Below are 12,149 nucleotides of genomic sequence, written 5' to 3' on the forward strand. Positions count from 1 at the left end.
GTGTCCGTACTCAATATGAATTGAGGGGTAAGGGTGGCGGGGGTGGACATGTGTGTTTGTGATAAGGCTTGGAAAAAGTCAAACATTAAAGCTGCTGGACAAAGGGTTGGTCGGAGGTTCTGCAAAAAAAAAAAACACGTCTCGACAAGTCATTGCAACAACGCTACATTTTTCTTATCTTAATGGTGATGTTTTTATCCTTCTTCGCCTTAGTTGGCCTCAATCAAGGTTCTATTGTTTCCCACTGGCTGGTTGTTTTGTTTGCATTGCCACTTGGGACTGATTAGAGAAGTGCAATGAAAATACTAAAGGGCATTATTTTCCACATCTTACAACTGTCTATGCAATTACACATGAACTTCCTTGTTAGATATTGTATGATTTAATAAGGAGTGAATCGATCAGAGACTCAGATCAACAATAATTATTTTTGTCCAAAATGCTCACCCAATTCATACAGCAGACAATTTAGTTTGCGAACCACTTGGCCTGAAAACCATTCAAGTATAATGCAACCTGTCGGGCCTCCATTCGTTCAAAATGTGGCGATTTTACAACATAGCCTACTTGATGTGAATGTCAGCTTTTGTAGTTTTTGACAAAATTGCTTACGATAAAACAAATGAGTTATGGCATCCATCCATAATACCACTCAACTTCTGCCACCACTGTCTACTGTTTACTCTCAATTTGGTGATAACGCCAATCTTTTTTTCCTTCCCCCTATTGCTTATGTAACTCTTTTAAGCCGACTCAAATAGCTGCCATTTCTTGACGGGGATATATTTAGCTATTATGCCACCCCCCCAACCCCCCCCCCCCCACACACACACACACACCCGACAGACTCTGAATGCCCAAACGGTCCTGAAAGATTTATACATACTCAGACCCTTTAGGCAGCGCAGTGACATACTTACTTTGCATCCAGAGCAATTAATGTCCATTGGATCAAGATTACAATGCCGCTGTCCCACAGGGACGTCGTGATCCACCCTGGTGAGAACAGGTGGGAGGGTTTTCAAGTGTCGCTTTGCGGACCTCGAAGTGGGTACAACACAATGCTGTTGGGGCGGGGGGGTCGACTTGGTTTGCATGGCAGGTGGTTGCAGATTGATTTTTTTTCTCGAGCATCTCTACTCCCCTGCACACCTCTCACTAACTTCTCTTCGGTTTGATTTCGAGTCAATTTACATAAAAACACCAAGGAAATTTTTTTTTCCCCTTTGACCTTTGCAATGGACGCCAACTAAACAATCTCAAATTCGCACTCAATTAAAATATGTAATTGGTGCAGTCAAAGTCTAGTCGAAGCCTGAAAGTTCTGTACAAACGTTAACCGGTACATGGAAGTGTTCATGATTCTCCACTACACCAAAAGATGACCGTACCTACAGTGAAAAATGGTGGTGACAACGTCGTGCTTCCCAATTATAAGAGGGGTGTGCACACTCCCTATTTTTAATCTACTTCCTGTTTGTTTATTTTCCTGTTTGTGGATCACACTTCTGGTGGAAAACAGTTTGGCATTATTTACCTTGGTCTCATTTTCTTATATCGCAAAAACCTGGCATTTGAATAAGGGGTGTGTAAAGTTTTCATATCCACCGCAGTTTATGTTACATCTGGCAGCATTACCGATTCTGAAAGCTGCGGGCAGATTGGATTGAAATGAAAGTATGCAGAGGCTGAAATCTTTGTGGACTGAAACAAATGTGACATCCACATCCAAAACGAAGGCAGGGCAGCAAAGAGAAACGCAACAAAATGAAGAGAACAGAATGTTGGGAAGAAATGAAGACAGTTTCATGGAACAAAATTTTAGAACTTAAACTGTAACTGTAGGTCACTGCTTCTCAAAGTATTTCGGTGAGCGGCGACACCACGTTTAACTGAGACTAACGTCATGCTTTTGTGATGGCTTGTAAGTTTTGGCTACCTTATGCCCTCTAAAGGTGACCCCGGTGGCTGGTCCCCCCGAAGGAGGCACACGGGTGACCATCCATGGAACCAACCTCGGTCTGGCCTTCTCGGACGTGGTGGGTAATGTGGAAGTGGCAGGAGTAAGGTGTGCTCCCGTGGAGGATGGCTACATCATTGCTGAGCAGTAAGTCATTCACGCTATACTGCAACATTGTTTTCTCATTTTGTTTACAACATACCTTGCTGTGCATGCAGTACGTTCAACAGATGAACACTTTGTATGTGGACAGTTCGAGGCCAAAATACACTAAAGTGAAGATAGTGAAGGAACAGTGACACAGGTTGACTTCAGATTCATCCTTTACAGAGCCTGATTTGTAAATTCTTTGTCCCTGGCATCCCTGCTCCCCGACGTGAAGTACACTGACACACCACCTCTCAGTCACTCATCCAGTTAGCAACGATCACAAAGCAGATGCCCGTGTTTACTTCCTTAATTGGCTTACTCTGCGCACAGATCATGTTCAAGTCCGTCCGATTGAACTCTTTACGAATTAAACTGCGGCTCACTGGCTTATTTTTGTTGCTGCTGTCAAGAATGTCATCAAGCAACCGTTTCCATTCCACTTTTTGGACTCAATCTGCCCTCATCACGTCTTGATAAGAATAATCATATAATCACAATAAGACCAGGGTCTACAAATTTAAATGAGTTGTATGATAACTTGGATAATGTCACGGTAAATTATACCGGTGTCCATCATTGTACATTCATTCATTCATTCATTCATTCATCTTCCGTACCGCTTGATCCTCACTCAGGTCGCGGGGGGTGCTGGAGCCCATCCCAGCCGTCTCCGGGCAGTAGGCGGGGGACACCCTGAATCGGTTGCCAGCCAATCGCAGGGCACACATAGACGAACAACCATCCACGCTCACACTGACACCTAGGGACAATTTAGAGTGTTCAATCTGCCTGCCATGCATGTTTTTGGAAAGTGGTAGGAAACCGGAGCACCCGGAAAAAACCCACGCAGGCCCGGGGAGAACATGCAAACTCCACACAGGGAGGCCGGAGCTGGAATCGAACCCGGTACCTCTCCACTGTGAAGCCGACGTGCTAACCACTGGACTACAGGGCCGCCCCTCATTGTACATTGTCCCTTTCAAATAAACAATTAAATGAAATAATATAATAGTAGTAATCTATATGAATTAAGAGTGAGGTTTAGCAACAAGAGGATTTTTTTTCATGAAATATAAGTTATAAATCACACTGTATGGCAAAATCTGTACTGCACAAGCTTTTATAGGTCAACTTAAATGGGGCAGTGAAGTTCGTAAAAAATGTCTTTAAAATAATCTATTCTGTATGTCTTCACTAGTCTGCACACAGTGTTCTGATTGATATTCAGTTTGTGGAATATAAATTAAGCAGCAAAATCCACCAGCTTTAAGCCATCTCCGAGATCGGCCATTTTGTCACTTGCTAAAAATGGTCAGTTAGATACCCTGAGTGTGTTGCAACAAAACACGGAGCACTTGTGTGGTTGTGTCGAAAACAAAAGAAAGTGGGAAACATTTAGTATCAAATGTTCATTTGATGTTTTTGTTAAAAATATGTAAATAACATTTTGGAATTAGGTTCTCATTTCAAAATCTTGTGTATGTTGAAAAAGTGGTAACATTTCATTGGACCGCCCTGTCCATTTGGTCATTCGTGACTGATTGGTGTAGCAAAGCTAAAAGTTGTTACGCTGCTACTGTTGCATTTTTTTTATTGATCACCTTTATTTGATATTTTGTGTTTCTTTTTTTGCAGAATTGTGTGCGAGATGGATGCTGCCCCTGCAGGCAGTCAACCTGGTCCAGTGCAGCTTTGTGTCAGCGAGTGCCGACCTGAACTCAGAACTCGATCTAATCAACTCTACTCCTTTGTGGTATACTGTACTTTAAAACTACAGAATACAGCAACCCAGCCATCATTCACCATTTCTCCTTGACTAATCTCCATATTTTGTATTTTGTAGACACCCACAATCACAGGCTTGTCACCCAGCAGAGGTCCAGAGTCCGGCGGCACCAAAGTTACGATCATCGGAGAAAACCTTGGTGCTGGCAGTAGCGTTAACGTTCTGTTTGGAAACCAGTCGTGTGAGTTCTTCAGGTGAGGGCCGGAAGGATTTAGTTTGGCTTTGGTTTGTATGTTTGTGTTTGATTCTTTTACGATCTCTCATAAAAGTCACACGACACTTCGGAATTTGACCATCATCATGCATGGCATCAGCTCTTCTCCTAAGGTGAACTTTACGATGGTCGCTATATTCGTAGACAGTGCAGTCGCACCGACTCAAGCACCGCTGCGCTTGTTTAGGAATACGGGTCATCTCTCTGCACCATGTCATGAGTCCAGTGCAACTTTCTAGTTTGGTGGCAGAAAGTCAAATAACCTTTCCGCCTGCTGGGACCACTTTCAACTCTTGGCACTGCGAGTGTAACGCGATGTTTGTGAATTTGATCGAGGTGCTTTCAGCCAGATTCTGAGCTCCACGGACACGTGTGGAGGAATACATCATATTTAATTCATAAATGACAACAGCATGCATCGAACCCTGCGAATTCATTGAACATATTACAGTCGACTCTGGCATTCTCGCGGTTTCGCACCTGCGGATTTTTTGTTCCATTATTTTAAACTAATTTGCGGATTCTTTTTTTCAATTTGGATTCTTTCTCATAACGGAAATCTAATATTTCCTACTTTCCTCTTTCTCTCATTCCTGCATAAATGTTAGTAAGGCCTTCAGATCTACAGTACTGCATCACTTGGATAATAATAGCTTACTTGTGAAAACATTGTGCACCTGTGGGCTTGCTTCGACTCTCAAACCTTTTACATTTACATTCATTCTGCTGGATTCTCCCACATTCCCCCCAACCTTTACTTTTCCATCTTTCGGCAGCTATTTTAAGACCTTGTACTGTGGTCTGACTGCTACACAATACGGTTGAAGTAAGTTGCATTTTAATGAGATGCGGGCTTAATTACTGGCTTGTGTTTCTTTCCTGTATACTTGCCACGGGAGGTCAATGCCGTTAATGGGTTTGGGCTGGATAGGAACTGAACTCATGGAATGAGGACACATATGTTGACAAAGTAGATCTGATACAATCATACATGTGGTCATTTGTAGATAATGGATCCTATGAAAGGCTGGAATGTGGTAATTGTGTAATGACCCGCCAGTTATTGCAGTCTGTCATATGTCCGGGTGGGCATGAGATCTGCCCCAAATGGAGGAGCTCCAGGGTCTTGCAGGTCTTGTTCACGAGTGAGGGAAGAATAAAGCGGGAGATCGACAGGTGGATCGGTGCAGCATCTTCAGTGATACAGACTTTGTTTTGGTCCGTTGTGGTGTAGATCTATATTTCCACCCTCACCTATGGTCACAAACTGCGGGCAGCACCGAAAGAACAAGATCCTGGATAGAAGCTGCGAAAATTAGTTTCCTCTGCAGGGCATCCAGGTGCGCCCATTTAATGTTAATAATTTTTGCTCTTTATAATTCTTGCAGTCGAACTATGACAGAGATTGTGTGCTGCTCCGCACCTTCTCTGTCCGGCATCAGCTCGGTCCAGATCAGCGTCAGTGTGGATCACTCCCAAATCAGGGAAAGTCTCACCTTCGAGTACATTGAAGATCCCACCGTGGTGCGCATTGAACCCGACTGGAGCATTGCCAGGTAAAACACACACACCTGACCTGTGGGTCGCACCACATACATGTCAATACATTCATTCACATTCTCATCAACTCAGTCCTGTGAAGCTTTGCCATCAAGCAATCGATTGTTAGCCGGCGTAAGTCAATACTGCACTTTCAATTACTTCTCCTTAAATTAGTTTGGATGTGATTGAGCTGCCGCTTCACACGGTCCGCAGACAATCTCTCATTGAATGTAATCTTCAAATGCACTTCTAATTTAGAGCCGAGGAATTAAATTGTGTACTCGACTGAATTTACTCGGGAATCTTACAAAAAGTCCTGCAAGCTATTTTACAATCAAAGTTTTACTTTTCATGAAATATAATTTAAAAAAACAGGAACATCCAAAGAGGGCAAACCTTTGCCAAGTGAAAATAGAATACGGTCCTACATGAACAATTGAAACAAATATTAACCTAATTTAATTAGATCTGATCAATACCTATATAAGTGTCTAAAAAAAGTGGCATTTTTAAATGCCAAATCTTAAACATATTCACATTAAACATTTTTAGCATAGCATTACAGCTCCTCACTCTGCAAAAAAAACCAAACAAAAAAAACATTCATTCATTCATTCATCTTCCGTACCGCTTGATCCTCACTAGGGTCGCGGGGGGTGCTGGAGCCCATCCCAGCCGTCTCCGGGCAGTAGGCGGGGGACACCCTGAATCGGTTGCCAGCCAATCGCAGGGCACACATAGACGAACAACCATCCTCGCTCACACTCACACCTAGGGACAATTTAGAGTGTTCAATCAGCCTGCCATGCATATTTTTGGAATGTGGGAGGAAACCGGAGCACCCGGAGAAAACCCACGCAGGCCCAGGGAGAACATGCAAACTCCACACAGGGAGGCCGGAGCTGGAATCGAACCCGGTACCTCTGCACTGTGAAGCTGACGTGCTAACCAACAATCAAATCAAAATGTATGACAACAACAAGAGAACTTATCGGAATATTTCTCAGAAAATGAGGAGCTATTTCTCTGCTCTTCACTGCTTTCTAAAGAAATATCAAAGTGGAAATGAATTGATGGAAGCCATTTTAGTTAACTTGTTATCTACCTTGGTAATGAGTCAAGTCTTTATTTCACAAAATGTAGACATACAAAAAATAAAAATCGGTGGCGAAAAAATCTTGCTCAAAAGCTAGAGGATTCCAACTTGTACGACATTTAAAGGTTCGATTATTTCACTTTTGGGTGAAGAAATGCAATATAAACCTATATAATAACATCCACATAATTGTCATTGAGAAGGTGTTGACCTTGGATGACTAATTATGAACTATGTCAATATGAGCCAGGAATCAATCAAATCCGTCAACGTTGTATACATGTCTGGTTGTCCTCAGTGGCCACACCCCCTTGATGGTGACCGGCACGAACCTGGATGTGGTTCAGGAGCCCAGGATCCGAGTCAAGTATGCCGGCAAAGAGTCAGTCAATGTAAGTGTCATTGCCATTGCTCGGTTGACTTGCCACTTCTTTCTTTTGTACTCATAAAACAAATTGCCATCACAGAAATAATCAAATCACTCTGTCCACCTCTCTGCTCTTTTAGAATAATGCATTTAGCAGTGAGCCCACAACCGTTTACTGTTTCCCGGATATTACAGTCTGGAAAAGTGGTTGGGGGCGTGTTGGAGGTGTGCATGATTGAGGCCAAGTGGACCTCTAATGGGTTTCAGTAGAAGATTAAGCACTGCAGGATGTCGCTGGTCAGCAGAAAGATACCCCACATAATCAAAATCCCAGCATTGGGAAATCGCCACAAATTGCGTTTGAGTCTCTGGCCTGCCGACTTTTTTTTTTTTAATTAAGAGAATGGGATTTGTTCTTAGGGCTCTCTGGACAAAGAGAAGGAGGTCGCATGGCTGGGGTAAAATAAGTAGACTGGAACAGAAGATTAAAATACAGAAGAGTGCCAGGGTCCATTTACATATGGAACAATGTTTTAATCAGCAGCAGCAGCATGATGTATATTTTAGTACATGTACTATGGAATATACTGTATATTAGTGGATAGATCTTGAAATTCAACGAAAAGAAGACAGAGGTGATGTTGTTTGGTCCCAGTGGCCCTTGTACATTCCATCCTGTAGACTTGGGCCCCCTGTCTCCTTATCTTAAGTCAACAGTCTCAAACTTGGGCCTTAAACTGGACAGTGATTTCAAACTCGATCGGCAAATTGGTGCCGTTGTTAAATCCAGCTTCTTACACCTTAGACAGCTGGCCAAAATAAAACCTCTCCTCTCACATGAACACTTTGAGACAGTAATTCATGCCTTTGTCACATCCCGGCTCGATTACTGCAATGCCCTTTACTTTGGAGTCAGCCAGTCCTCCATTAAGCGCCTTCAGCTGGTCCAGAATGCCGCTGCTCGCCTCTTGGCTGGTACTTGTAAGAGGGAGCACATAACTCCTACTCTGGCATCCCTTCACTGGCTCCGCATTCATTTTAGAGTTATTTTCAAGATCCTCCTCTTTGTTTTCAAATCTCGCGCCACCTTACCTCTCTGAGCTCATCCGCCCCTACACACCTGCCCGGCGCCTCAGGTCTGTGGACCAGACATTATTAGATGTACCAAGAACTAAACTGAGGCTCAGAGGGGATTGAGCCTTTTCTGTTGCTGGTCCCTCTCTCTGGAATGACCTCCAACTGAACATTCGGCAAGCCTCTTCGCTGCCCATCTTCAAAGCCCTCCTCAAAACTCACTTGTATTCTTTGGCATTGGACTCAGCATGACTTAGATTTGTTCTTGGTTTTACTGTTTGGTGCTTTCTACCACCTTTATTACGATTTGTCTTAAAGTTTATTGTGCATGTTAAATTGCTCCATGTACAGCACTTTGTATGCAGCGATGGCTGTTTGAAAGTGCTCTATAAATACTGTTGACTTGACTTGACTTGATAGTTGGTTTGGTCGGGCGGTAGATAGGTAGGTGGGTTATAAGACTTGTTTGAATTTAAGGAAACAAAATGGTATTTATTCATTTCATCATGAGCTGTATTCTGTTGTACTTTTAGAGAATCATCAACACGGATGAGTGGTGTCATTGCATGACAAAAAGGTTCGCGGGGACACGAGCCGAAAAGATTGAGAATCACTGTTTTATAGCATCTCAGGGGAAAACAAGAAGAGAAAAAAAGCCTTCCCCCATTTCTAGTCCTGTTTCGTACTGCTGAGTGCGGTCTAAAATTAGCCTCAAGTGTGTTGCTCGTTTAGTGCTGGAGATCAAAATTCAGCCTTGAGTTTTTATTCCAACGATGTTTGCCCGCATCAGGACACCGTTTCCCTGGAAGCCCTTTGTGAGATATGAAGGTCTGTGTACATTGCAAGCAGGCTGTTTTATATTCGGAAGGGCACATAAACACTTCCTGTGTGGCCTGTTAAAATGTGATTGACTCGTCTTGGTGTCTGCTGTTCTGCTCAGCCTTGACAGAGATTTGTTCGTCTCTTCAACCTCGCAAAAGCTGCCTGCTTCACTGCCTTGATTACACATGCGGAGGATGCATTTGTAACGCTGAGGTTACCACGACACATCTTTCATATGCCTCCAGTCTCTGCTCCCATTGTTGCCAGAGGATGGTCACCATCTCTCTTGAGTAATACTCAACTCGACTTGAGCGCCTGTCTATCAGGTGTCTGTAGCGTGAGATGCCCTCCTTGCTTCTCTCTGCCTCATGTCACCTGCATTCATGCACAAAGAGAAGGTTGTGATTGTATCCGATCAGTGACTGTGTGCCTGTCAGAGGCATACGGCTCATAAAAAGAAAGCTTTGTCCATCAACCATCATGGATACTCAATAATTGCAACATTATATGTTCTGATTGTTGTTCTTTTGTGCACTGAATGCACTGCCATGCATCACATCACCATCCATGGGTGGTTCATTCAGTCACGGCAGCCTCTTGAGTGTCAGACTGCAGTGCTTCTTACACACACTGATGTTTGTTGATTTATGGTGGACTGTATTGTATCATTGGAAAGAATAATAACCGCAAGAATTTGCATGTGCTTTATGTAACATGCCCACTTTTGGAATTTCATTCATCAGCATGTCGTCTTCCGCTGCACTTCCGCATGCAGTTAGATCAGTAGCCTCAAGCCACCAGGGACCCCTACCGGTCTGTGTGACATTTGGTGTGGGGCTTCTTAGACAGACTCCATCCATCTATCCATTTTCTGATCCGCTTATCCTCACAAGGGTCGCGGGGATGCTGGATTCTATCCCAGCCATCTTCGGGCAGTAGGTGGGGGACACCCTGAACCGGTTGCCAGCCAATCGTAGGTCACACAGAGACGAACAACCATCCACGCTCACACTCACACCTACGAGCAATTTTGAGTGTTCAATCAGCCTGCCATGCATGTTTTTGGAATTTGGAAAGAAACCGGAGTACCCGGAGAAAACCCACCCAGGCCCGAAGAACTGCACATAGGGAGGCCAGAGCTGGAATTGAACCTGGTACCTCTGCACTATGACGTTGACGCACTAACCACTGGACCACCGGGACACCCTCATAGAGAGAATGAACCAAAAATATTTGATTGATCGCAGGACTTTGGAAAAAAACACATTTTGAAAATCAAGGGCATACGAGTGTGAGCGCAGATGGTTGTTCGTCTTTTTGTACCCTGCGATTGGCTGGCAACGAGTTCAAGGTGTACCCCGCCTCCTGCCCGAAGACAGCTGGGATAAGCTCCAGCACGCCTCATGACCCTTGATCACAAAATGGATGGATGGATGGATGCAACAGCAGTGACTAATCCCTCCTGTCACTCAGTGTGTATATTGCTTCAGAAGTGGTGTGGCACACATCGTTTTTGGGTTACTGCAGTACAAATAACTATTCTCAATTTTTTTTCCCAAATGGTGGCTTTAAAAAGAAATTCTTAGAATAGATGAATCATGGGTTCACTGTGTGTCTCTGAGGGTAAGTAAAGCTGCGCTGCTCCACTTGCACGGCTAACTTTGCAGGACTCGACTCCGCGCTAAATAACTGTGACACGTCTGTGACTAACAAGCCACCGGGATGACATCTGGTAATTAAAGTCATTTAGTCAGTACCCTTAAATGTCGTATTTGTTTGTTTCTTCATAGTTTCATTCAAGCTGACTTTATAATTGGAGCCCGATTGTGGAAGATGCCCGTTGGGATATTTTGTGACTGTCTGCAACTATTTATTTTTGTGTATTTATTTCTCTGCCGTTACCGATTGTATCTCTCAACATTTGCATGAAATTTCTGAGGGGAATTGCAGTTTGTATCAATGCTGAGATGGCTCCAATTTCTAATGATACTTGGCTCACGTTGACTTGTTTTAAATCATGCTGACAAGTTGACTCACGAACCTCTAGCCCGGTGAACATGGCAAAGGCTTGTTGGCTTGTGTACCACACACAGGCTCGTGTGGATGGGAGCTTTGGATTTTATGCCAGTTGGTTTGGCAGGAAAACAGTGTAGGAGTAACGGAGCACAGAGCCAGCCATCTTTTAAATACTAGCCCCCGGATGACCCCTGACTCTTTGACCCCCCCTCATCCTACACACATCACTACGAGGCCATATCCTATCCTCCCTTCCTTTCTCACTGCTACCCTGGCCGCAATACTTTTGCGTAGTTTGTTGGGCAGCATGAAGACACTACACTCGATCTGCAGCCCGAGGCACTCGGGAATGTTGCTTCTCTTGGAGAGTGCAAACCGATGAGGCCACAATTTCAATTATTTTCTCGAAGAGTTGACCTCATTCCACATTATCAACAGAACAATGTGAAGCTTCCCTCTCTGCATGGCCTGAAGGAAAGTGTCGTGCACTCGGTATTTGGCAAGACACAGATCGAGCTGCAGATAAGGAGCCAGGTTCCTTTGACAAACTACAATGTTGTAATTTGGAAGTTGTGCGAGTGCCATGTCATAAGTGCATCTGCTCGTGTTTTGTTGCAAGAGGTAAAAAGAACATCCTCGGCTAATATTCCAAGTCAGTTACCGTGCAGTGTTTTGTCAGTATAATGACTGACAGCTACGGGCAGTCTCATCCTCGAGCCAAACAACACATTTGCTTATCACATTGTTCAATGGCCATTTTGCACATCACAATTTTTTTTTTTTTTTTTGCTCGTCACCTTGGATTCCATTTTCCACAGCCAGGGAAAAAACAAAGTCGCGGTTGTTTTTGGTCCTGACAGGGTTTTAGCATGTGACACGATAAGAGAAAGGAGAGGAAACTACTGACAGTAGTCATTTCTGACAGTTTAATGTTACGGACCGTCATCTCTGCAGCAGTCTTGCCACTTGCCTGTCAAAGGTCTACTGCAGATGACTGAAGAACTCCAAAACTTTCATAGAGGATGTTGCAGGATTGGGAGACATAGAGCTCTGTCAAGCTCCTTGATCTTCAGTCCAAACACTTGTCGTTTCCAAAGTAATACCGTATTGGCCCGAATATAA

The 12,149-nt window shown here is 43.8% G+C and overlaps 2 protein-coding genes across 4 annotated transcripts in view; one reads left to right on the plus strand and one right to left on the minus strand.

The window, feature by feature from the left end:
• The window catches only part of pofut1 (protein O-fucosyltransferase 1), a 404,965-nt gene that overhangs the window by 338,390 nt on the left and 54,426 nt on the right, over positions 1 to 12,149 (minus strand). The window lies entirely within an intron of this gene.
• plxna2 (plexin A2) overlaps positions 1 to 12,149 on the plus strand; it is a 195,841-nt gene that overhangs the window by 150,333 nt on the left and 33,359 nt on the right. For all 3 annotated transcript variants that reach the window (XM_052059388.1, XM_052059387.1, XM_052059390.1), the window contains exons 13-17: positions 1,956 to 2,107; positions 3,746 to 3,863; positions 3,954 to 4,090; positions 5,499 to 5,666; positions 7,047 to 7,140. In XM_052059388.1, the coding sequence (XP_051915348.1) occupies positions 1,956 to 2,107; positions 3,746 to 3,863; positions 3,954 to 4,090; positions 5,499 to 5,666; positions 7,047 to 7,140 (669 nt within the window). The remainder of the gene's footprint in view (positions 1 to 1,955; positions 2,108 to 3,745; positions 3,864 to 3,953; positions 4,091 to 5,498; positions 5,667 to 7,046; positions 7,141 to 12,149) is intronic.

This window comes from Hippocampus zosterae, chromosome 2, assembly GCF_025434085.1.
Source record: "Hippocampus zosterae strain Florida chromosome 2, ASM2543408v3, whole genome shotgun sequence".
NCBI classification, from domain to species: domain Eukaryota; kingdom Metazoa; phylum Chordata; class Actinopteri; order Syngnathiformes; family Syngnathidae; genus Hippocampus; species Hippocampus zosterae.